This window comes from Cantharellus anzutake (assembly GCF_015039405.1).
Source record: "Cantharellus anzutake strain C23 chromosome Unknown EI90scaffold_51, whole genome shotgun sequence".
NCBI lineage: Eukaryota > Fungi > Basidiomycota > Agaricomycetes > Cantharellales > Hydnaceae > Cantharellus > Cantharellus anzutake.
Window position 1 is genome coordinate 150,229 of NW_024067001.1, and position 20,178 is coordinate 170,406.

General features: G+C 49.0%; 9 protein-coding genes across 9 annotated transcripts; 7 read left to right on the top strand and 2 right to left on the bottom strand.

Moving 5' to 3' along the window:
* Positions 1-796: 796 nt before the first annotated feature.
* On the bottom strand, positions 797-1,845 carry EI90DRAFT_2120686 (caffeine-induced death protein 2-domain-containing protein). The gene is made up of 5 exons (XM_039052612.1): positions 1,689-1,845; positions 1,463-1,609; positions 1,252-1,412; positions 1,132-1,192; positions 797-1,077 (listed from the first exon to the last, which is right to left on the bottom strand). The coding sequence occupies exons 1-5, from the start codon at positions 1,792-1,794 to the stop codon at positions 980-982; spliced, it is 573 nt and encodes a 190-aa protein (XP_038912348.1). The 5' UTR covers positions 1,795-1,845; the 3' UTR covers positions 797-979.
* Positions 1,846-1,859: 14 nt separating this feature from the next.
* Positions 1,860-4,437, top strand: EI90DRAFT_3072485 (uncharacterized protein). The gene is made up of 5 exons (XM_039061371.1): positions 1,860-2,801; positions 2,860-3,054; positions 3,116-3,211; positions 3,265-3,453; positions 3,507-4,437. Exons 1-5 carry the CDS (start codon positions 1,914-1,916, stop codon positions 4,287-4,289), a joined length of 2,151 nt encoding a protein of 716 aa, XP_038912349.1. The 5' UTR covers positions 1,860-1,913; the 3' UTR covers positions 4,290-4,437.
* Positions 4,438-4,668: 231 nt separating this feature from the next.
* On the top strand, positions 4,669-6,195 carry EI90DRAFT_3146666 (nucleoside hydrolase; the record flags this gene model as incomplete). The annotated part of the gene is made up of 9 exons (XM_039065443.1): positions 4,669-4,678; positions 4,733-4,752; positions 4,818-4,909; positions 4,962-5,072; positions 5,153-5,418; positions 5,475-5,507; positions 5,560-5,621; positions 5,684-6,064; positions 6,118-6,195. 9 exons carry the CDS (start codon positions 4,669-4,671, stop codon positions 6,193-6,195), a joined length of 1,053 nt encoding a protein of 350 aa, XP_038912350.1.
* Positions 6,196-7,641: 1,446 nt separating this feature from the next.
* On the top strand, positions 7,642-8,287 carry EI90DRAFT_3072493 (ribosomal protein S21e). The gene is made up of 4 exons (XM_039061372.1): positions 7,642-7,711; positions 7,767-7,812; positions 7,906-8,073; positions 8,144-8,287. Exons 1-4 carry the CDS (start codon positions 7,697-7,699, stop codon positions 8,173-8,175), a joined length of 261 nt encoding a protein of 86 aa, XP_038912351.1. The 5' UTR covers positions 7,642-7,696; the 3' UTR covers positions 8,176-8,287.
* Positions 8,288-8,525: 238 nt separating this feature from the next.
* Positions 8,526-9,365, top strand: EI90DRAFT_3128623 (uncharacterized protein; the record flags this gene model as incomplete). Its single annotated transcript, XM_039064112.1, has 2 exons — positions 8,526-8,781; positions 9,094-9,365. 2 exons carry the CDS (start codon positions 8,526-8,528, stop codon positions 9,363-9,365), a joined length of 528 nt encoding a protein of 175 aa, XP_038912352.1.
* A 647-nt stretch (positions 9,366-10,012) lies between these two features.
* EI90DRAFT_3072500 (uncharacterized protein) lies at positions 10,013-10,771 on the top strand. Its single transcript, XM_039061373.1, has one exon. The coding sequence runs from the start codon at positions 10,104-10,106 to the stop codon at positions 10,392-10,394; it is 291 nt and encodes a 96-aa protein (XP_038912353.1). The 5' UTR covers positions 10,013-10,103; the 3' UTR covers positions 10,395-10,771.
* Positions 10,772-11,998: 1,227 nt separating this feature from the next.
* EI90DRAFT_3156929 (short-chain oxidoreductase) lies at positions 11,999-13,590 on the bottom strand. Its single transcript, XM_039066080.1, has 6 exons — positions 13,506-13,590; positions 13,137-13,441; positions 12,832-13,080; positions 12,747-12,773; positions 12,577-12,692; positions 11,999-12,514 (listed from the first exon to the last, which is right to left on the bottom strand). The coding sequence occupies exons 2-6, from the start codon at positions 13,175-13,177 to the stop codon at positions 12,078-12,080; spliced, it is 870 nt and encodes a 289-aa protein (XP_038912354.1). The 5' UTR covers positions 13,178-13,441; positions 13,506-13,590; the 3' UTR covers positions 11,999-12,077.
* A 537-nt stretch (positions 13,591-14,127) lies between these two features.
* On the top strand, positions 14,128-14,756 carry EI90DRAFT_3072510 (uncharacterized protein). Its single transcript, XM_039061374.1, has one exon. It carries the CDS (start codon positions 14,286-14,288, stop codon positions 14,619-14,621), a length of 336 nt encoding a protein of 111 aa, XP_038912355.1. The 5' UTR covers positions 14,128-14,285; the 3' UTR covers positions 14,622-14,756.
* Positions 14,757-15,050: 294 nt separating this feature from the next.
* On the top strand, positions 15,051-18,884 carry EI90DRAFT_3072511 (N-acetyltransferase B complex non catalytic subunit-domain-containing protein). Its single transcript, XM_039061375.1, has 17 exons — positions 15,051-15,158; positions 15,213-15,298; positions 15,350-15,993; positions 16,048-16,414; positions 16,467-16,695; positions 16,750-16,860; positions 16,920-17,101; positions 17,153-17,200; positions 17,255-17,417; positions 17,472-17,566; positions 17,617-17,730; positions 17,783-17,954; positions 18,003-18,068; positions 18,124-18,206; positions 18,270-18,347; positions 18,401-18,562; positions 18,614-18,884. The coding sequence occupies exons 1-17, from the start codon at positions 15,116-15,118 to the stop codon at positions 18,728-18,730; spliced, it is 2,760 nt and encodes a 919-aa protein (XP_038912356.1). The 5' UTR covers positions 15,051-15,115; the 3' UTR covers positions 18,731-18,884.
* The last annotated feature ends 1,294 nt before the right edge of the window (positions 18,885-20,178 follow it).

Genomic DNA, 20,178 nt, shown 5'->3' on the forward strand with positions numbered 1-20,178 from the left:
ACATGATGTTTTCCTCGACCAAGAACCTGCCCCAATCGAACTGTCGCAACCGTGTATTGGTCTAGCCGATGAAAACCTTGGGCGTCAAATGCCTTGTGTTATCGTTGTCGTGGGTAAATTTGCAACTTACTATCGTACTTGAGTTGTAGTTCCCAATAAGAAGCGAGGCGCCACGCAAGGGGAGATCACAGTTAATTAATATGTCAGGGAGAAGAGTCCGTCATTTTGGGGATTCCAGATATAAGGCGAGTACTGGTTATTGTGAGTGCCTGCTGGCGCGCTTTGTTTGCGCTTCGCACCCCTGGCAATCACACCTAATGTGACCGCACACCAAAATCCTAGTTACGACGTGTCATCAAAAAGATAAAAGTGAAAGCGATTGTTTCAGCAGCAGTGCATAAGTCAGGAGTTGCGCTGTGGATAAGGCTGATCGAGCGGCATTCATGATTCGGCATTTACGCCTCATCTGCATATGGGTAGTTCTACTAGTCTTGTATAGGTGGGGAACACCAAGCTACACTAACAATTGCACTGATATTGGGTGTGCGCAGCATGTAGCCGTACAAAACGACCAGCATGATGTGATTTTGAAGTTGTCAGGGATCAAGAACTGACCCATACAAAGAAACGCTGAAGCTGTCCAATGCTTTTCTGTTCGATCACAACGAACGAGAGTACAGGGCTTCGTCAGCAAGAGAGATTCAAGTTGGTGGTACTTGAGAAAAACGAGTGACGAGATGCTATGGCGTTGATCCTCTGCTGCGCAGCCTAGAAAATGGTTCTGTGCCAAGGCATACGTTGGGACGTGGCTGTTTACTCGTCCAATTTGTGCGGTGACCCAGGTTTAGCGACTGATGGAGAATAAGCTGCAGCAGATGAAGGTTTGCTGAGGATGCCGGCGACAGGAAATGTTTGCACATGGGGAAAGCCAAGCAACGGGGATAGGAGTTAGGGACTAGTAAACGGCTACGAAGAGCCCTCATGTGGCATGTCTCCCAGAGATGGCGGCACCCCACCATTTCCGCGCCTCAGCATCCGTTTTCGGGGGTTCAAAGTATTTGCAACGCGACGAGAACGCTAAGCGGATAATAAGCTTGAAACGGAATTAGGCGGGAGAGGGAAGAAATCTACCTTCCCAAGACCTTCGTCGAACGATCGCTTCTACAGCCAGCTCTTGTCGTATTTGGTTTCGCTGCGAACCCATATGAACCAAGGAGAGTTGAGTACAACTGTTTGGAAGTGGCGACGCACAAGGATTTCATCACTAAAAAGACTGAATCGAATTGACCGTGATTTCTGGTCGCCATCAAGCCCTTCTTCCTGCCCCGATATTGATTTTTTCTTCTCAGTGACATTTTTGTCAACCACGTCGACGCAATAATCTATCACTTCTTTTCTGCCTTTCCAGTTCGCTATCGGCCAACTTCGGTGATCTTTCTGAAGAAGGGAATGGAAAACTCACCCACTAACTGTTTCCAAAAGAATTCACATGGCTCGTCCGGTTTCGAGGAATGTCCACTACTCCGGTCCCTATCTCGCCACTGTGCGCTGTTACGATTCAATCGCATTGTAATGCCATCATCTAGGGACCGATACTCCTTTATTATATCTAGCAGATGAATCAAAATAATCCGAGGCATGTTAATTGAGCACCATCTAGTATCAGAGGGTCTAGAGTTGTCAAATACCCTTGAACAAGGAGAGCTGCAGGCATGTTGATTCAGTGACCCGAACAGTCCGGGTTGTTGGCGCCTCCACCGCAGCAGAGCCGAGGAGGGGTTTGTGTAGCACCATGACAGACGCACAGGCAATGCTCAACCTTCGATGACAGGGGATGGCCGTGCCACATCACGTGTTAACGGACCTTGCCGCCCACGGCCACTCTTTGTCCTCAAGCGCGCTGTCTGTTCATCATGGGGGTAATGACGGCTGCAGCCATGGTGGCCTTGGCCAACAAGGGGAAGAATCCCTCTACTTCTCGTGATCCGACCACCAAGTTTGGACGCCAGCAGCAGAATGATCAGCGACGCCAACGGCGTGTTTCGCGTGACGATGCATCCTCATCCTCCTCTCCCCAATCCCGTTCCCCTGCCCCCGTTGCCGCGAAGATAGAGCCTAAAGATGAGCCCATGACAGACGCTACATCTCAGCTCACATATCAGGATTTCCCCTTGTGGTCCACTGCGCCTGACGGACATTCGTACAATACTCTGCGTTTCAAAGCGCCTAATAATACTCTTGCTATCGATATTAAACAGTTTCCGGCGCCTATCAAGCTGAATAGAAAACATCCGAGAGTCAGACATGGCGATGGCATCGGTGTTGGTCTGAATGCTTCAGATATTAAGTGGAGACCTCTTAAAGGGGCTGATGGTCGCGACGTCATTGGAAAGGATGGGAAAGTTGTTTTGGCTGCAACCATAGATGGTAGAGAGATTACGCAGGCTCAATACGAGAAGCTAAAAACTGGGACGACGACGAAGAAGGAAGGCGACGGTGACCCTCCGAAGAAGAAGAGTGCGGCGTTTAAGAAGAAAACCCGTCAAGTTTTCACTGCTTCCGATGCCATTCGTCAACTCCGCCGTGAGGAGCGATTCCCATGGTTGCTGGAACCGAGCGGTGCTGATATACCCGACACCTGGGTTGGCAAGATGACCGACCAGAACGAAGATGGCATTTATGCGTTATTTGTCGCAGGTCCGGCTGGAGGTTTTTCGTTCGTTCCCGTTAAACGCTGCTATGACTTTGTGAAATCCAGCACTCATGCTGCAACGATGACATCTGAAGAAGCGGAGGCAAAGGTATCTACGGTTGATTTCCTCGATCTAGATGCCCTTACCACATTACCCCCTCCAACAGTACCAGAAATCACTGAAACGCAACAGCCTCGCAGTTCAGTTCACCTCACGCGCAGGTGGTAGCATGTCTGCTGCCACATTGGCAACACTGGGTGTGCAGGATGCACAACACCGACACACTTCTCGAGTGAAGAAGGAAGAGGATGACGTTGGAGACAGGCTCTTTGACGATGATGACAACAGAAAACAAGATGCGGTAGGATCCCCACCCTTATACCTTTGTGACTCTTTCCACATACTGAAAATGCAACGTTGAGGCATACGAGGAGATGGATTTCGAAGAGGAGCATGCGGACGATGAGGATACGATGAACCCTGAAGATGTCGACGATGATGAGACCAAAGAAGCGAAGGTAAGTCTCATACTCGGGTCTGCATATTGATGACCCAAGTTCGTTCTTCAAAGGACAAAATCAAACGTGAACATGTGGCTGCAAATAGGACTATTGACGGTCACGTTGACGATGCCTCAGACAATGAAGCAGGTGGCTTGACGCGTGAAGGTCGGAAAATGAAGCGGACCCTGGGCCGACTAGATAAGAACTTTGGAAGCGATGATGATGATGACGAAGAGAAGAATCCTTATGCTTCATCAGTAAGTTTGGAGTTTGTTATATTGGTGGAATCTGGTCCTTTACACCTTATCAGGAGGATGAAGAAGATGAGGAGGACATCTTGTTCGGAACTGCGGAGAACTCAAAGCAAGAACAATCTAACCCATCTCCTCGTGCAACGCCGAGACCTTCCAAGTCTAGCTCTGGACAGTCTACTCCCGTCAAGTCTGCCCTTAAACCCGGGTCAATTCACAGTTCACGTGGCGCCAGCCCGGCGGCCACTTCATCAACCTTATCTGGTGCGGCCCACGTTGCCAAACGCGCTGTCAGTTCGCCGAAGAAGTCTGCTAGTCGTGCAGGATCGCCAATAGGAAACACTTCCCGCGCTGGGAGCCCCCTTGCTGGTGATTCTCCCAGTCGTGCCGGCAGTCCAGTACGAGATGCTGGACGAACAAGCACTCCCGCAAATGCAGCCGCAACTTCATCACGCGCTACAAGTTCAATTCAAAGTCAACCTCGCCCTACTCTCAGTCCAAATCCCCGTCCCACCCCAAGTGCACCACCATCTAACCCTGTCAAGAAACGAAAAGCACCGGAAGATGGGGGCCCACCCGCAGCCAAATCTGACACTATATCTACTAAGAAGCCGAAGAAAGAGGCCAGGGCACCCTTCGATGGTATGCTCACCGATGGGCCCGTCATTGAGTTCCTTCGCCAGCATCCTTCTGGAGTCGCCTCCAAGGAAATTGTCAATCACTTTAATGAATGGTTGACAAAGGACGAACGGAACAAGACGGTACTCACTGAGATCGTCAAGCGGGTCGGTAAATACGAGAAGATTGACGGAGCATATGTAGTTACCCTCAAAGCCACTTAATTTTTTTTAAATTGTTTCGACACTCATTGACCCAACCACATGTACAACTTATTTGTCCCCACAATCCATCGTGATTTTGACTATCCCCTTATCTCTGTTACAGTGCTGACAATGTCGAATGCTGAGTTATCGATAATGAATATTCCCGGAACCATGCGTCTAACAGTGAGTCAAATAAATCCTATCTCAGTGATCACTCAGTGATGCCCAACTGGTTCTCTGATACATTATGTTAGCAAAACGCAGCAGCCCCCCAGCATTTACAAACCCAATTCATCTGATTGTATCCTTCACAAAGGTCTAGAACTTAAAGTTAGAAACCCTAATTCTACGCGCGCCAGCGCACAGCCACGCTACTGTTTCCATTAATCTGCTTAGGATGAAGCACGGTTTGTGGATGGTGCTCTGAAAGAAACATAATCTCCTGACCCGCCTCTCTTAAGTCTGGTTGGACTGTGATCCAGTTCGTCCGGTCTAATTACCCCTATCACCTGCCTGACGTATTCACAAAGTGTAACCTCCACAAAGGGACATGATGACGCTTGTGCTATACTTCTTGCAACAAGTCTACCGTCAGATATAAATCTTGTTGGTCTATCTACGGTTCACGGGAATGCTAGGTCGGCATTTGAGCTATCTTTGGTTTGGCTTGTTCACCCATTTCGCGGGCAGTGGGGAATGCACTCTTTCAAATGCGATAAGACTTATCCACATGTTTTCCCCCCAGCATGATGCATTGGTCGTTCACCCAGGGGCCCCCAAGCCATTAATAAGGCCATCGAGGTACGTGGCTGCATTTTGAGCGCGGGTTCATTTTCTGCCCGTGAGTGCAAGCACTCACAAACATGGGTCTCGAATCCAAGAGCCGATCCTGAAATTCATGGACCTGACGGTTTGGGGGGAGTCGTTGGGCTTCCACCTCTAAATCACCCTGTCATTCTTTCTCGCCTCGAAAGCTCCCATACCGCGAATGCGGTGGAAGGCCTTGCCGCTGCTGCAAAGCTTGCAATTAGCTCTGGCTACAAGATACATCTGGTAGCCACAGGGCCCCTTACCAATCTTGCCCTCTTTATATCTGTTTATCCTTATTTGTTGTCCGCGTTCGAGGAAGTTTGCTTCATGGGAGGCGGTGAGCATTCATGATCTGGCCCTGAGTCTCGCTCCTGATTGGTACACCCGGCCAAGGTGTGGGCATTGGGAATCGGGGTGCAGTAGCCGGTGAATACTAACTTCTTGACTGATTTGACATTTTGTGACGATTGTTTACTAGAATTCAATATTCTTTGTGACCCTGAAGCTGCTCAGATTGTCGTGGACGCACCAATTCGAAAGGTCGAATCTTCTCCTTATGTCGGGATTCTGCAATGCACTAATTTATGGCTCTCTGACGAAAGACAATGATTCCTCTGAATGTCACGCATAAAGCCATAGTCACAGAAACGTTGCAGAGGAGGCTTCTGAATGAATGTTCGGAGCGAGGCTTGTCAAATACCACAACACCACTCCGCCATACGCTTCACAGCATAGTCTCCTACTTTGCCGCTTCATATAAATCTGTGTTTGGCTTCAATGATGGGCCACCACTGCATGACGCACTCACGATCGCGTATGTTGCTCGACCAGAATTGTTCAGGGCCACAAGATACAGGGTCGATGTAGACTGTATTTCAACTCTGGGGACAGGTCAAACTGTCGTAGACGCATTCAACTATCGAGATTACGATGATTCGTGGGGCTCAACAGGCAAGAACGTTCTTGTTGCGGAAGGAATTGATGTATGTTCACCTTAGTGCGGTTGCACCTCAATCTTGATCTGCATTCCTTATAGGTCCCAGCATTTTTCGAGCTCTTTTTTGAATGTGTCGACCGTTGTGATACCGTTTCCCGCCTCAACCTAGCTGCTTAGGGTGGACGCATAGGCGAATTCTCATTGTCATAATGTCCGCAAAAATACAACGAGCCAACCATGTAAAGCTGGCATACTAAGTAGTCTGTAGAGATGCAGTGCAAATGAACACAAGGTCCACCGGATCACCGATCTTTGTTCAGGGTGTCAGATTTGAAGCACGGATTCACTGCCAATGGTGAGACTCATACTTTGATCTCTGTTCGACTCGGCAGCTCCACTTATTATCGAAACTGAGACGACCGCATACCAGTAGCTCACACATCGGCTTCTCCATGACAAGATAAGCATTGTCATTAGGGGCAATGCCATTCGCAGTTTGCTGACTTGAAACCCAAATCTGTGACGACTCTCTAAGACGCTTAAGAGCTAGCCCAAAAACAGTATTCCTGTTTTCACCTGCAAACTAGATGAGAAAACGAAAAGATATCTTCGGGCCCTCCATAGTCTATCACAATTGCTTTATTTCTCCAACGCCCGCAGAATTGCAAGCGATAAATTTCTACAGCTTGGGCTCAGTTGAAGGACTCCCCGGTCTAACAGGGGCAGGTCCACCTGCATTGTGGGAATAAAGCAGGCAGGCGTCAAGTGGAGCGAAAAGCTTCCTTTGGACTTCCAGCTCCTTTTTCATCATATCCATGTTTGAAATGAGAGCTACTGCGGATTGCATCAAGGACCAAGGAGTTACTATGAGGAATCATTAGGAGACATGCCGCAGCACTGCCAAAGGTCGGTTTACTACACGCTGCTACTTCTAGATGCGGCATTTCTCCTAAGAAAGCGAAGAGACTCTATCTCTACGATTGGCCGCATTCGCTACGAAGCAAAGGAAAGTTGAGGCAATTGGCACGTGGCTTGGTCGCCTTCATGTCTCGCAGCTGGTAAGCGGGGAGTACATGATTCTCAACTTGAGTGAAAGCATCAAGCTTGAATCCACGAACAGAAAGGTGGACATGTTCAGCATATTTCCGGCGGCAAGGATAACCTGGTATGGTATATTCACGGCTCCATGCGCATAAATCAATTGCCGTTCGGAAAATAAACAACTCAGGGCGAAGCTCGAGATCGAGTTGGCACCTAAACAACATACACGTGAGCCGAGTATCCAGACACGGAATGTGGAATATCTGTGGTATCAACGCTAAAGCGAAGGAAACAGAGCGTCGGAAAAATTAGCCTCTACGAAGTATTGGTCAGCCCGTGGTTGCTTTTGTTTGAGATGTGCCCCATTCACCAAAGTCAATTGAGCAGCATGCAGTTCCGGTTGCCAGCAGGATGTCGAGACGCTCAAGATTGTAATACTGGTCCAAACAACTGATGATACCGTAGGCATGGTGCATTGATAGGCGTCTGGAGAAGCAATAAGGGCCTTGGGCCAAGTTAATTGGCACTTGAGCACTTGAGCATCGTTGGACAGGAATCAGAGTTGAACTGTACAGTTTGCACTGTTGCCGGATGCAAAATTTGAATCGAGTCTTCATCCAACCTCAACCGGCCAGCCATGGAAAACGATCAAGTAGAGGATTTACAAGGTCTCTTATTTTACTGAGATTGATGCTATTGTTTTGTAGGGTATTCTCGTTGACCTTTATATTCCTCGTAAATGCGCTGCGACCAGTTGAGTATACACATCCCTCATGCGTGGTCGGCAGCCTTATAATGCACTAATCTATCGCTGCGATACTACTTCCTTTGTGTTCCCTCTGACAGGTCGTCTGATTGCTGCAAATGATCGCTCTTCAATTCAAATATCCGTCGCCGATGTCGACGCTGAGGGAAAGCTTCTCCCTACTTCGACTTCGTTCGCCATTTCTGGGCAGGTCCGCGCTAGCGGTGAGAGCGATGATGCAATCAACCGCGTGGCAACAAAAGAAGGGTGTACGTGGTATACTTTTTACTGCCACTTTGCTTGGGAACCAGCTCACATTTTTTTCCCTTTTCTGAACAGTACTACAGACTGTTTGGTCGTACCAGAAATAGAATCCTATAGTTTTCCATCCCGGTTCTGTCATCTGTTGTGCTCTACGTATGGCAGACAAATAATACTCCACCCTAGAAATTAGGGTTCGCATCAACTGCGGAGAGTTCTGAACCGCTTCAGTCTGTGCATGTTCTTGCATGTTGGCCCCAATCTGTGCTCATGCTGCTCTGCCTTAGCTTGAATATCGCCTTAGAATCGTACAGTAGAAACCGCGGCCAATCATTACATCAAGGGAATGCTGCCCATGGTATGCTGAGGTAAATTGGCGTGCTACAGTAATCCCGCCTTACATAGTGTAGTACACACGTGGACAAAGTAGGATGATCGATGAAGGAAACCAAACCCTTCAATGGATATGCACTTGCATATTGAACCAAATACGGACCCGACCTCTCGTTGGGACCTTAGCTCGGAACACCGCCAACCGGCAGTTGGTCGGGCATACATTGACCCAAACGTTGTTAAAGGGAACCTTCATCCAATTTTATTCAATTTCCTGACAATCGGCATCGGACTGATCGAACGTAAGAGTGCTTCGTTGTCTAATAATCCCCAGAACCCTATTCCACACCAAGGGCCAGGGAGGTCTGCTGAACAAGTGAGAGGTAAGAGGGAATTGGCCAGGGGATGGTGCAAAGTGCGACGGTAGACTTTGGAGAGGGAAAAGGTTTTGCGGCCTATGTTCACTTGTCAGTAACGCAGAGTCTAGTGACTACTCAGGTGAATGGGCTGGCGGGGAGTCACAGCCGGGACCGAGGGGGACCCTAGTACTTACCTCGGATAAGCCAAATGGCGCTACAGCAAGGGATAGCAGGTTGAACGAAAGGTGGACACGATGTCGCAAAGGATGGCGCTATTTCCAAAAAAGCCAACATACATAGTTATGAACCGTTCACCAGTACTGAACGCCGCAATAGTCATTGTGTCCAAGCGCGGCAGTTTTGAAGACGAAGCGAAACGAGAAACAGCGAAGAAAGGGTCCCAACCTCTGGCCAGTGAACATACTCAAAACTCCGCGGCGACAATGCAGGAGGCATCGCGATCGCCACTCCAACCTGATGAAATGAAGTTGCATCTCATCGTCCGCATCACATCAAGCGGACCGTCTCCGGAATATGCCAAGTCAAATATCTCTAAGAACCCTATTCCATCATTTTGCGTTGGGGGTCTCATCCGGCGCGAACATTAATGTTCCTGAGCGTAAGGTATATGCACTGTCCCATAAGAGGTCCAGGCCGCAACGGAGAGAACTCGGGCCTCACATACCAGGAGGGTAAGTTCTAAAACGGTCTGGAAAAATTCCGCCACGACAAGGACAGAACAAACCGTTTTTGGTCATGGGTAGAGAAGAGAGGGGTGTTGCCAGAGTCCCATGATGCCCAGTTCTGCGATATCAAGCACCGACTAAATGTTCGAAAGGAGATGATTGAAGCAAGTTTGTCTGAGGAGGATACGGAGGGGCACACAGTAAAACAGTGTGTGTGGGGGGGGGGGGGGGGGGGGCGAGGGTACAGGGGGCGGAGTTGTGAGGGGCGATCGGTCCCAGCTGGTGTTAATTATCAGAAGGGTTAGTGTGAAATGGCATACAACCCCTCTGAGCGGGGAATAAAACCCTTGGAAACAGCAATAGCCGAGTTTTCGAGGGAACAGCGTCCGAATGGCAAGCATGTATTGAACGGAGATCGAATGCACTGAACTGGTGGAAATTATCCATTGCGCCTGCCAAATGCGAGGAAGACCGACAAAAGCTACGGAGCGGACTAGGGCAATCACTGGGCATCTTGCCTGTATTTGACAAAAGAGACTGTGAAGCAACTTCAACCCATTCAGGGCCACACGTGATTCTCCCTTGCTCAGTCATGGCGATTTTGGCTGTCTTCTCAAACGCGAATGTGCGATTTGAGAGTGCCAAGCGAGATAAGGACCGATGGCCCACTGCCCAGCACCATTACCGTGGGCGTTGGTCGCCTTTTTCATGCTGACGACAAAAGGGATGGGGATTCGGGAAGCCTGGGCGGATTCTCGATTAAATGCTGGGAACGACATCGCAAACTGCCCAATTTTTGAGTTACGATGCTCACCGGAAAACTCGTTGATAACACACAAACTTGGTCCTCGCCGCCATATGTTCATCTCCGATGGACATGTAACTCGCTCTCTGGGCCTCTACCACAAGTGGCGGGTTTGGACCGGACAGCCCAACACCCAAGGATCCTAGAACCCGCAGGTTGCCTTTTAGTGGCGAGCACGGTCATCAGGGCTTACGATGGAGATAAGCGATGCGCGACGGTGCAGTCGATTCAACTGTTTTGACCTGGTTCATGGCTGGACGACTCCTCGGGCTGCTCGCCACTTTCATGACAGCTACATGGGCCATTTCCGATCCATGTGTTTTGACGATTAACTTTGTCGCAATTGATGGCGTGCAGCTTACACCTCCCACTACCTCTCTCCGGTGTTCGATATCCACAGATGAGTCCGCCAATCTTGTTATTTCATGCATGAAACTTGGTTCTTAAGTACAAGGGTGGTCCTCTGCTTCAGCAATCCGCCAGACACAGGTGTCTTATCGATTCTCGCATTGAGAAACCGTGCATTCAAGACTGATATGAAAAGTGGCAGGAATGGATGATGATGTTATTTTGTACCCCACGCGAATGGGCCAGTGGTATAGCTATGAGATTACATAAGTGAAGTGTCCTCGGCTGCGCGTAGCCCGTTGCCTCTGTAGTACGAGGGCAGCTAATTTCGGCGAGAGCCGCCATGTTCTTACCAATTCGTAGCTCTCAGAACGTTCCGCACATAACAGCTTCATCCCTTCGCTGCAACAATGCGGACGTACCAACGTCATCTTTGATAAAACCCGTGCAGCCAACATACATATGTTCCCCTGCCAACAAAGACACCCGCAATGATGATCATAACTCGTCAGACATCCAATCTCATGCTTCAGGACCCGATCGACGGGGCAAGCCTTCACCAGTGTCAACCAGGAGAGTCATGGCAGGACGAAGGCCGATCGACCCGCATTTTCTCCAGCGACAGCAGATATAGTTAAGTGTGTGTGCGTGTGGTGGTGGTGGTGGTGGTGGTGGGGGGGGGGTCAGCTGCCCAGACTTCATATAATATGGAGTTGGAAATGATAATAAACTCTGTGTGTTCCTAATATACGACGGGCGTTCGGGAAAGGAGGAATAATCGAGTCTCGACGACGAAAGATACGTGTCTTTCCCGGATGGACCTTGCCGATATCGTTTATTGGGGCATGTCTTAGGTTTCAGGATCCAAGTGTCAACGCGCGGGTTGAAGGTCACAAGACTGATGATAGGAGGTCTATTTGCCGAGGACCCGTGATTCGCGATTCGAGAAAGTTAATATGCCTCCTGAAAGAAACCGCGATCTCAGGATTAGGCAGGATATCAAGCTCTATGATAACTCAGGCCCCCTGCTGATTGGTTCTCGGCCCTCTAGCACTTATGAGTCAGGAACAGTGCGCGGCGCAAGATGAACTTGAACCGGATGGTGAAAGGGACAGCCCTAGCAGACGGAAGGACAGCACTGGAGTGGGCAGTTCATCTCTAATATTTTGGGGATTTCTTTCGCCATTCCGGGACATGAACTGAGCCGACGTAGATTTCGCGCGCAGCTTAAGGGGCCCTTGCTCCGCGCGGGCATCGGTGGGTCCACGGTAGGAGTATGAAAGCACAGGGACTCGGTAGCAATGGACACCCGTCATGTGGGCCGTTGCAGGTTGGTTCTGGTTCATGCAATATGGCAGTCATGCACAACTCAGGTCGCGATTACTTGTGCTCCTATTCAAATAGTTTTGACGGTCGTCGGTGTACCCGTCCAGCTGCACACAGGCTAGCCTCAACAGAAGGTCAATAGCCCATCTACTTGTTCAGAAGTCAGTGCTACGAATGACATCCTTCCAATCCTCCATCATTTTGAGCTGCTCGCTCAAGCGCTTCGTCACAGAGACGTATGCATCTGGTCCTACGGGAAAACTGATAGGGACCTCCTTGTCTCCCCTCTGCTCCTTCGAGAATGGCCCTTCTAGTTTCACGTAGTCAATCAACAATTTCACGAACTTCTTCGGATCCCCGGGTTGGTTATTATAAGCAGCTTTGTACCTAGTTACCCAAGGTTCCAATATAGTTTTGTAGTCTTCGACGCGGTTAACGTATTCAACGGTGGGTTTCCCTGGGTTCATACCAGCCGTGCGGAACATGCCAGGCTCGAGCACGATCGAACGTAAGCCCAGAGGCGAAATTTCTTCATGGAGAGTTTCTGCGATGGCCCGGATGGCATGCTTGGTGCCCGAATAAAGGGCAAATCCTGATTGGCAAGACCATTAATCGCACGGTCGCAAAAATGATCCGGGTTTGAACGAGGCTCACCCAGTGCCCCAAACCATCCAACCATGGAGCCAATCCAGACGATGGTTCCCGTTTTGGCTTTGCGCTGATATGGCAAGAACGCGCGGGCGACGTTCAGACCTCCCAACACATTCACGCTGAAATTCAAGTCAGTGTGATAAATGGTGACTACTATGCGTCCGTTATCTTACTTGAATTGTTCTAGGGTTTCTTCAGGACTACGTTGGGAACATCATTGGGCAGACTTGAACGGGCGTCAATAATCGAATCTCTCACGTTCGCTCTTCTAAAGCACCAAGAATGGCATATCCCGCGTTGTTCACGACGACATCGATCCTTCCGTATATGCTATGTGCTGCCTCAGCGACGTACTTCACCTCCTCGAGTGGAGATGCCACATCCAACTCGAGAACTGAAGCCCCTGCCTCCTTGAGGCCCTCGATGGCGGACAGTTGGCGGGCGGTTGCGATTACTTTGTCTCCATGCTGAAGGGCGGCGAGGGTGAGGTCGTGACCGAAGCCAGAACTGCACATAGCACGCACGTCAATGCCGTGTACGGGGAAGGTATCTCCATGACTCACCTAGTTCCAGTGATGAACCAGACGAGCGATTCGGATGACATTCCACTACTCTATATAGGCGGGGGGTGTCCCGAGTTGATGAGAACCTATGGCCGTGAAGGCCCGCATTTTATGCTTTCAGGAATACCTAAGAGCGGCACGACCTTGTAATCCAACACAGGGATTTGTTGAGGGATGAATAGCCTATGCCCCAAGGGGCAGCGCATGTGGAGTTTCCGTCAAGTTCGACTCCGTGACGTCCGGGCTTCTCGTGATTGTCAGTGTCAAGAGGCCACCGTCCGCATAAACTCATAAACGTGGACTCCCTGGGAGTGCGGTCAGAGCGAGTTTGGTCACTACGATGGCTAGTTGAAAGTGGGAATCACCCACTTTAATGTCCGATTGGTCTGGCATAATCATTTGAGCACGGTAGTACTGTAAGTCCGAGACCGCAAGGTGAGTCCCCTGTCACGTGTAGACACCGATAAATTAAGGCTTCGGAGTTGGCCGAATGCAGCGGAGTTGTCCGAATAATTGCGAGGCTTTATATTGAACACTCGGTTCCTGGGACCTCGGACACTTGTATTCGGTGATCTCGGCACAAGGATGTTCACACTGTTACTTCTCAGTTTCCTTATCGTGAGTGCCACCGCGACCGGGGCCGGAGGTGCGGGCAATGCTAGATCAAAACGTAGTATAAATGATACTGGCAGTGCAATAATGGCGGGCGGAGTGGGAAAGTGTCATCGTGATGAGTAAGTTGGCATGCAAGTCTTGAATCATTAGTCAATGAACTGAGGCTTGGCCTTCACATCAGCCGCCGACGACGACCCGAAACCTGCCGTGGACCACCCCTGGTCGGCATCATCCTTGGATTCATTTTTGGGGGTTCGTCATTCAGCTTCGTTTCTTCCTGCTCCTTGACTCTCTTTTCCGTAGCATTCTTTTTGGGCATACTTGTCTGGGCAATTATCTGGTGGTGGTCCAAACGAAGAAAGAAATTGGGAGTTAACCCTGTTAACGCAAAGGGACGTGCACGCGATTTGGAGGCGTCGCCACCTGCTCCACTTCGTAAGGTGGAGAAGCCATGGCTCCCATTCTCTGTAGCTCGATTGTTTTCCAAGTACAAAAGGGTTCCGGATCCACCTGATACGCCTAGAATCGTCATCGATGACATTACTGATGTTGAGGCCAAGAAGTCCGGCCTCCATCGCAATGGATCTCAATTTGCAGCATTGCCCTCGCTTTCATCCGAGGCGTCCGTTCCTTTGCCACCCTACCAAAGTACCTCCTCAACGCCTGAACCCAATATCACCTCTCCAAAGCTGGCGCCAATACGCGTACCTTCCGACGACAATGCGCCAGCGTCACCGTCGCCTAGCTCGTCATCACCCAAGCTGCCCGCCCCCGAATTGCCTCCGCCACTCACAATGCCATTCCTTCGCACATCATCTGAGTTGTAGCCCAGTTACAGTCACACAGACTACGATGAATATACCCCATTGAGTTTAGGGTATGTTTCGGTTTGATCTGTTTGGACCGCAACTTATTTCTGCAAGTAGATTTTGGAGTCCAATTTGCTCGCTAAAATTGATTGATGTTCCCCAATTATCATATTCCTTATCACAGAAGCAGCGAGCCCTTCCGATCATTCCCTACTTCGTTCCAGCTTCCAGTTCAAAGCATATGCATTCTCTGCCGCGGTGATCTGCCGCTCTTTACTTCAGCTTCCGACCCAAGCCAACTAGGGACATGAGTTTTTCATGCATAGAATTAGTTATACCCCTTAGTTTATGCTTGCACCACAATCACTGCTGATTTCTCATGATGGTGAATTTTAATTCAGTGTGCTCAAGTTCTGGTTGAACATTGCAATTGGGGGAAACCAACAAAATAACGCAGTTTCGTCGTCACCTGGACCTTCTCACGATGCCACGTGAAGAGACACTTCCTCTGGATCTCACTATTTTTGACAAATTTGCTCTTGGCTGCGCAGCTAAATGTCAGCAAGTGCTGACTACAAAAAACTTGCTTCGATATATGGTATATTTCCTCTGCTGCAAGCACATCGCCGTCGCTTAACCCGTCGATTTTGAGACGCATTGGACTCTGGTGCGCATAGGGCCGCACTCCAGACATGCAACAAACTTTTGAAAAAAAATCCCAAATCTCAAATAATAAGGGTAACGTCGTAGCTTTATGTGTGGTTAAAATAACATGCTGACGCGATGCAGGCTCTAAAATCCTTGGCGTTGTATCGAAGTGGCAAGCTTCAAGATGCTTCTCAGGAATGTGACGAAGTTCTAAAAGAGCATCCTACCGATCACGACGTTCTCTCAACTCTTGCACTGACTTTGCGCCAGCTTACTCGGCACGGAGACGCAGTCAACATGTATGAGGATGCGTTTAAGAAGACACCCAATAACGAAGAACTTGGTGTACAAACGTTCTTTGCGAACATTCGGGTCGGAAGCTGGAAGGCCGCTCAACAAATTTCTCTAAAATTGAGCAAAGCATATCTCTCGAATTTCAGATACGTCTTCTGGAGTGCTACTAGCGCGTACTTACAAGCTGGTGACCCAGCTACGGCGCCGGCTGTGAAACCCATGCTTTTGACTCTGGCATTACGGATGCTATCTCAATTACCACCCGCACAGGATTCCTTATCATCCCCCGAAAAGCTCTCCCTTCACATTGAGATCCTTCTCTCCTACGATGAGCCGAAATTACAGGACGCATATGACCTTTTGTCGTCTGAACGGGGACGTTCTCTTGCCAGATTTAGTTTGGCAATTGAAGAGAGGCGGAGCGAGATATGGCTTAAGCTGAAGAAATTCCCTGAGGAGAAAGAGCTTAGTGAGAAAAAACTTGCTTCGGGGTGAGTCACTTCCATGGGTGGCGTTCCAACGTTTAGTAACAAGACTTGGAATAGCGATCGAAACTGGTTGACATTCCTTTCATACGTACAGTCAATTACCGGACTATGTTCTTCCCTAGAGGACGAGCCTTCTACAAGCTTGGCAAACGATGCTTTCTCACTCTTGTCATCCCTTGCTTCTAAAGATGGTGAAACAGAACGTGGCGCTCATCTGGCTGTTCTGGAGCTTTCCACAAGCATAAAGAAACTCAATAAAGATTCCATAACCATTCCCCAACCCTTACCAGATGCGATACGAGCATATTTCGATCTTTTCTCAAATAAACCTTGTTGTTTCGAGGATTTGAAGCCTTACATTGTTGAATTAGTAGACGAGGAGAAGGAAGCGGTGTCTTCTTTCCTTGCTTCTCAAAAACTTTCTGTACGTCATGATCGCACATTAAACCGATGATCGCATTGAACATTATGAGCAGGTATCAACATCAAACGAGCTCAGGCGAACAGTCAACGTGATAAAGTTCGTTCGATATATGCAACTCGGTTCTTCAGACGAGTTGGAGGACGGCGTGAGATATTTCCAGATGTATCTGACCGCACTACCTCTCGGTCGTAACCTTCCAACTACCGAGTTACAGCCAGCGGACGATCTCGCGTTGCTTGCAGCAAACTGCTTTGTACAATCATGGGCTGATCAGGGGAAAAGTGAGTGTGAGGCTGAATTGTCTACCCAACGTGTTCCCAATAAGATGTTGTTAGGAAATTTGGCACCACTGCATCAAGCAATGGTAGTACTGGAATTCGCCTCTCAGCATAGTGCAACGAATTTCCAAGTTCGCCTATTGCTAATTCGGATCTACATTCTTCTTGGTGTGTAACTCTTAAATCCATGATTTTTTTTTTCGCATGAATTTCATCAAACTTTGTAGGCGCATACTCCCTGGCTGTACAGCACTATAAGAAGCTTGATATCAAGTCGGTCCAGAACGAAACCTTGTCGCATTTTATTCTGTCTCGTGCCACGTCATTTTCTTTGGCAAACAATGGGGACCTTTCCGTTCTCGAGGAGGCGGTCTTGGCTTCTCAAATATATCAAGAAAATATAAATGATGTAGGTACATGTTTCCTGTGGCAGCGTCGAACTCACTTGTGCACTTCGTAGACTCCAGGACTGTTGATTAAAGTATTCCTGAATGAAAAGTACTCTCAGGCATGGTCTCTACCTTATCCCTCAATGTCACCGTTCTTACGTGTGTCATTCAAGATACCAGGTTTTATCCTCTTTGAAGACCGACTTGACCGTTCGTTGCAAAGACATCTCGTCAAGATAGACCAGTTACGGATGCGCTTGCTAGTCGAACCACCGACGCACGAGACCCTTCCAGCAGAGATTGAGGATCTTGATCTAATGCACTTTGGAGATATCGGTGAGTCGCTCAAAGGATGGAGGGCGACGATATCTGATTTGCGGTTGACCCCAGTTCGCCACGATAACCGTGATTATTCTGTGCTGCCCCACTATCAGCGTCGCGGTATCTCCGTCGAGGAGCAATTATCGGCAGGTCCCCGACAAACGGTATGCTGACGTTGCCCGCATGTGGCCGTGCTTCCTGACGGATATACCAGGCACATTGGTATTCAGTATTCTTAAAAATCTACCTTCGTGCCATGAATCGAGCCTTCGATCCAGCTTTTTCCTCTCCGATGCTTTTCAGCCCATCACGCGGTGATGGACACGACGTATGCATTTATTTTCACATCGTGTGCGTTCAACTCATTCATCGAATGGTAGCTCACCGAAGGGGAGGCATTACTCGAACGTTATTCAGACGTCCTGGGGAGCTGCTTGCATCCCCCGAGTGGAAGTGTTAATGCGAAAGATGTCACCGACAAGTACTTTGCAGGGTCGGGTGCCGGCGTCCGGAGCCAAGCTTTAGCAAATGGTAAAGGGGCAAATGGTGATGGTAAGTGTATGTTGTGCCCTGGAATATTTTACCGATGCCCCTTAGCAGTACCTAGTGTGGCCACCTCCGAGCGGGATTCAGCTACTTTAGATGACGCCCTCCAGTTAGTCGATGGTTCGTAACTTGATTTGGCAGTTCTTTACTTCGTTTCTAATGAGTCCTGTGCCAGAACTTACCCAGAAGGTGACGAGAAGTACAGAGGGAGATTCGTTGCCCTGGGAAGTTTTGCATTCAGCGACACTCGCCCAAGAGGTTAGTTTTTGGCTGACGGTGCCCTTGCACGTCCCGTGTTTACACGACTTCTTTATGTGACAGGCATTTGTTCTCTTTGACATTCAATCACATCAATTCGGACCAGTGGGATGGAACGGGAAGTCAAAGAAAACCGATCCAGTAAATATGTCTCTCCCTTTCTTGGCTTGTCTGCATTCTTACAACTTCGACAGCTGTGGTTGTCGATCAAAGCAGCTCGGACAACCATTTGCGAGAAACTGAAGACTCTTGCCTCATTGCTACAAACTTACGCGACCTCCCATGGCTCAGAAGAAACTCGAGCCAAGTTCATTGAAGATAGCAATTCATTGTATTCTGAAGAGGAACATGGAGAGGTACATTATTGCGTCTGTGCCAGCTTGTCCAGTTACTGACTACTGATTTAGTTGTCGGATTTTGCTGCGACAGTTTGGAAAAACTACCTCCATGCCCGCCAGGTAATGTTCGAAAATATGAGCAACGGTTTGAGGAATATTGCGGAAGAGAAGCGTCCGAATGCTTAGATCTGGGGCATCCGTGGGAAGCGATACAGTGTAGATTGCATTTGTGAATTATTGCAGCATGTTCTACTACAGGTTCACAAGGCAGATATGAGTGGAGAAAAGGCTGTTTCATAAAGTCTGTCAAGCTCCGCATAATGACCCGAATCAGTTGCCTGGCTGTCATTCAAGAAATCCAGCTGATGCACGGCATCATCGCTCTCAATGTACCTAACAGCAGTAACGGCCCAGATGAAGAGTCGATCGGCTTTCTTTGCAGGAGCAGAGACCATGGCGACTGACAGCCACCCATCATAGACAACGCCACCAAAATCGTTCTTCAGTTGGCCCTGAAGATATAACTCGATGTCATGCAGAGCGGTGTGCTTATCGACTTCATGGATCACCATCTGCAGCGACATGATATTTACGCCGGCTTGTGATAAGTATACACGGAGGCCAGAGATGCGGGGATAATGTTTCTTTCGCCCCATCCACTCCGTCTCGCGCACACTCATCTAGAACATCAATTACTAAGGGAAGAGGGTCGGAAACCTCGATACCTCGGTGATGCTTGGTGACATGGCCCCACAATGTCGGGACGTCATGACCATCATCGTTGAGGATCGACCGCTGTTTGGACGTACAGGAAGACGGGGCATCTTTGTCTGACGGTGCATCGTCCACCGCTTCCGCGCGCGCTGGCAGGCAGATTCTACTTGATCCGGTGATGGTCGCTGCGACAAAACCTGGCCCGTCCGTGGCCTTCGACGAAAACAAAGGTCTGTGTCAAGTCAAAAATCTCAAGACCGTCTAGTGATGTTATAGCATAGCTGGGGCCTCGCTAAAGGGGACATAGATGAAAACGCAGTAAGCGGGAAGCCCTTTGGTAGCCCTCGCAGTGGCATGAAAATCAAGTCCTCAGCCCCTCTGCATTGGAAGAAACCTGTTTACCGTCTCATTAATCTTCCAGGCGACCATGGGAATCTCAATTTCAAGTTCCAATGATAAGTTGTTACCCATCACATGAGCACATGAGCGAGGTGTGTCCAGGCAGGATTGACGCTGTGTATTATGCGCAGGGTAAAGAAATTATGATATGATCAATCATTCGACAGGCGAAGGATGTCAGTGCCGTGAGTGAGAAGGGGAATTCATAATGAAACCCTCGAGCAGACTGAACAACGCGCAGTCAATGCCCAATTTGGGATTGGTTCGATCCCAGGTTCCCAACTGACGGGCAGTGATACACAAAAGTCAGCGATGATTAATAAGGCATCGCCTCGAATGTCCGAAAGGCAGGACAATGGGCACGGTGTACGACCTCAGCTTCGCATTCGCATTCGCATTTGCACTCCCAGACAAAACCCACTGACATGTACGGTAGATCACTGAGCGCAACACGCATCAATGACGATTGAATGACCCATCTCCGATACTCAAAGAGGTCATAGTATCTCTAGTTCCTGGGT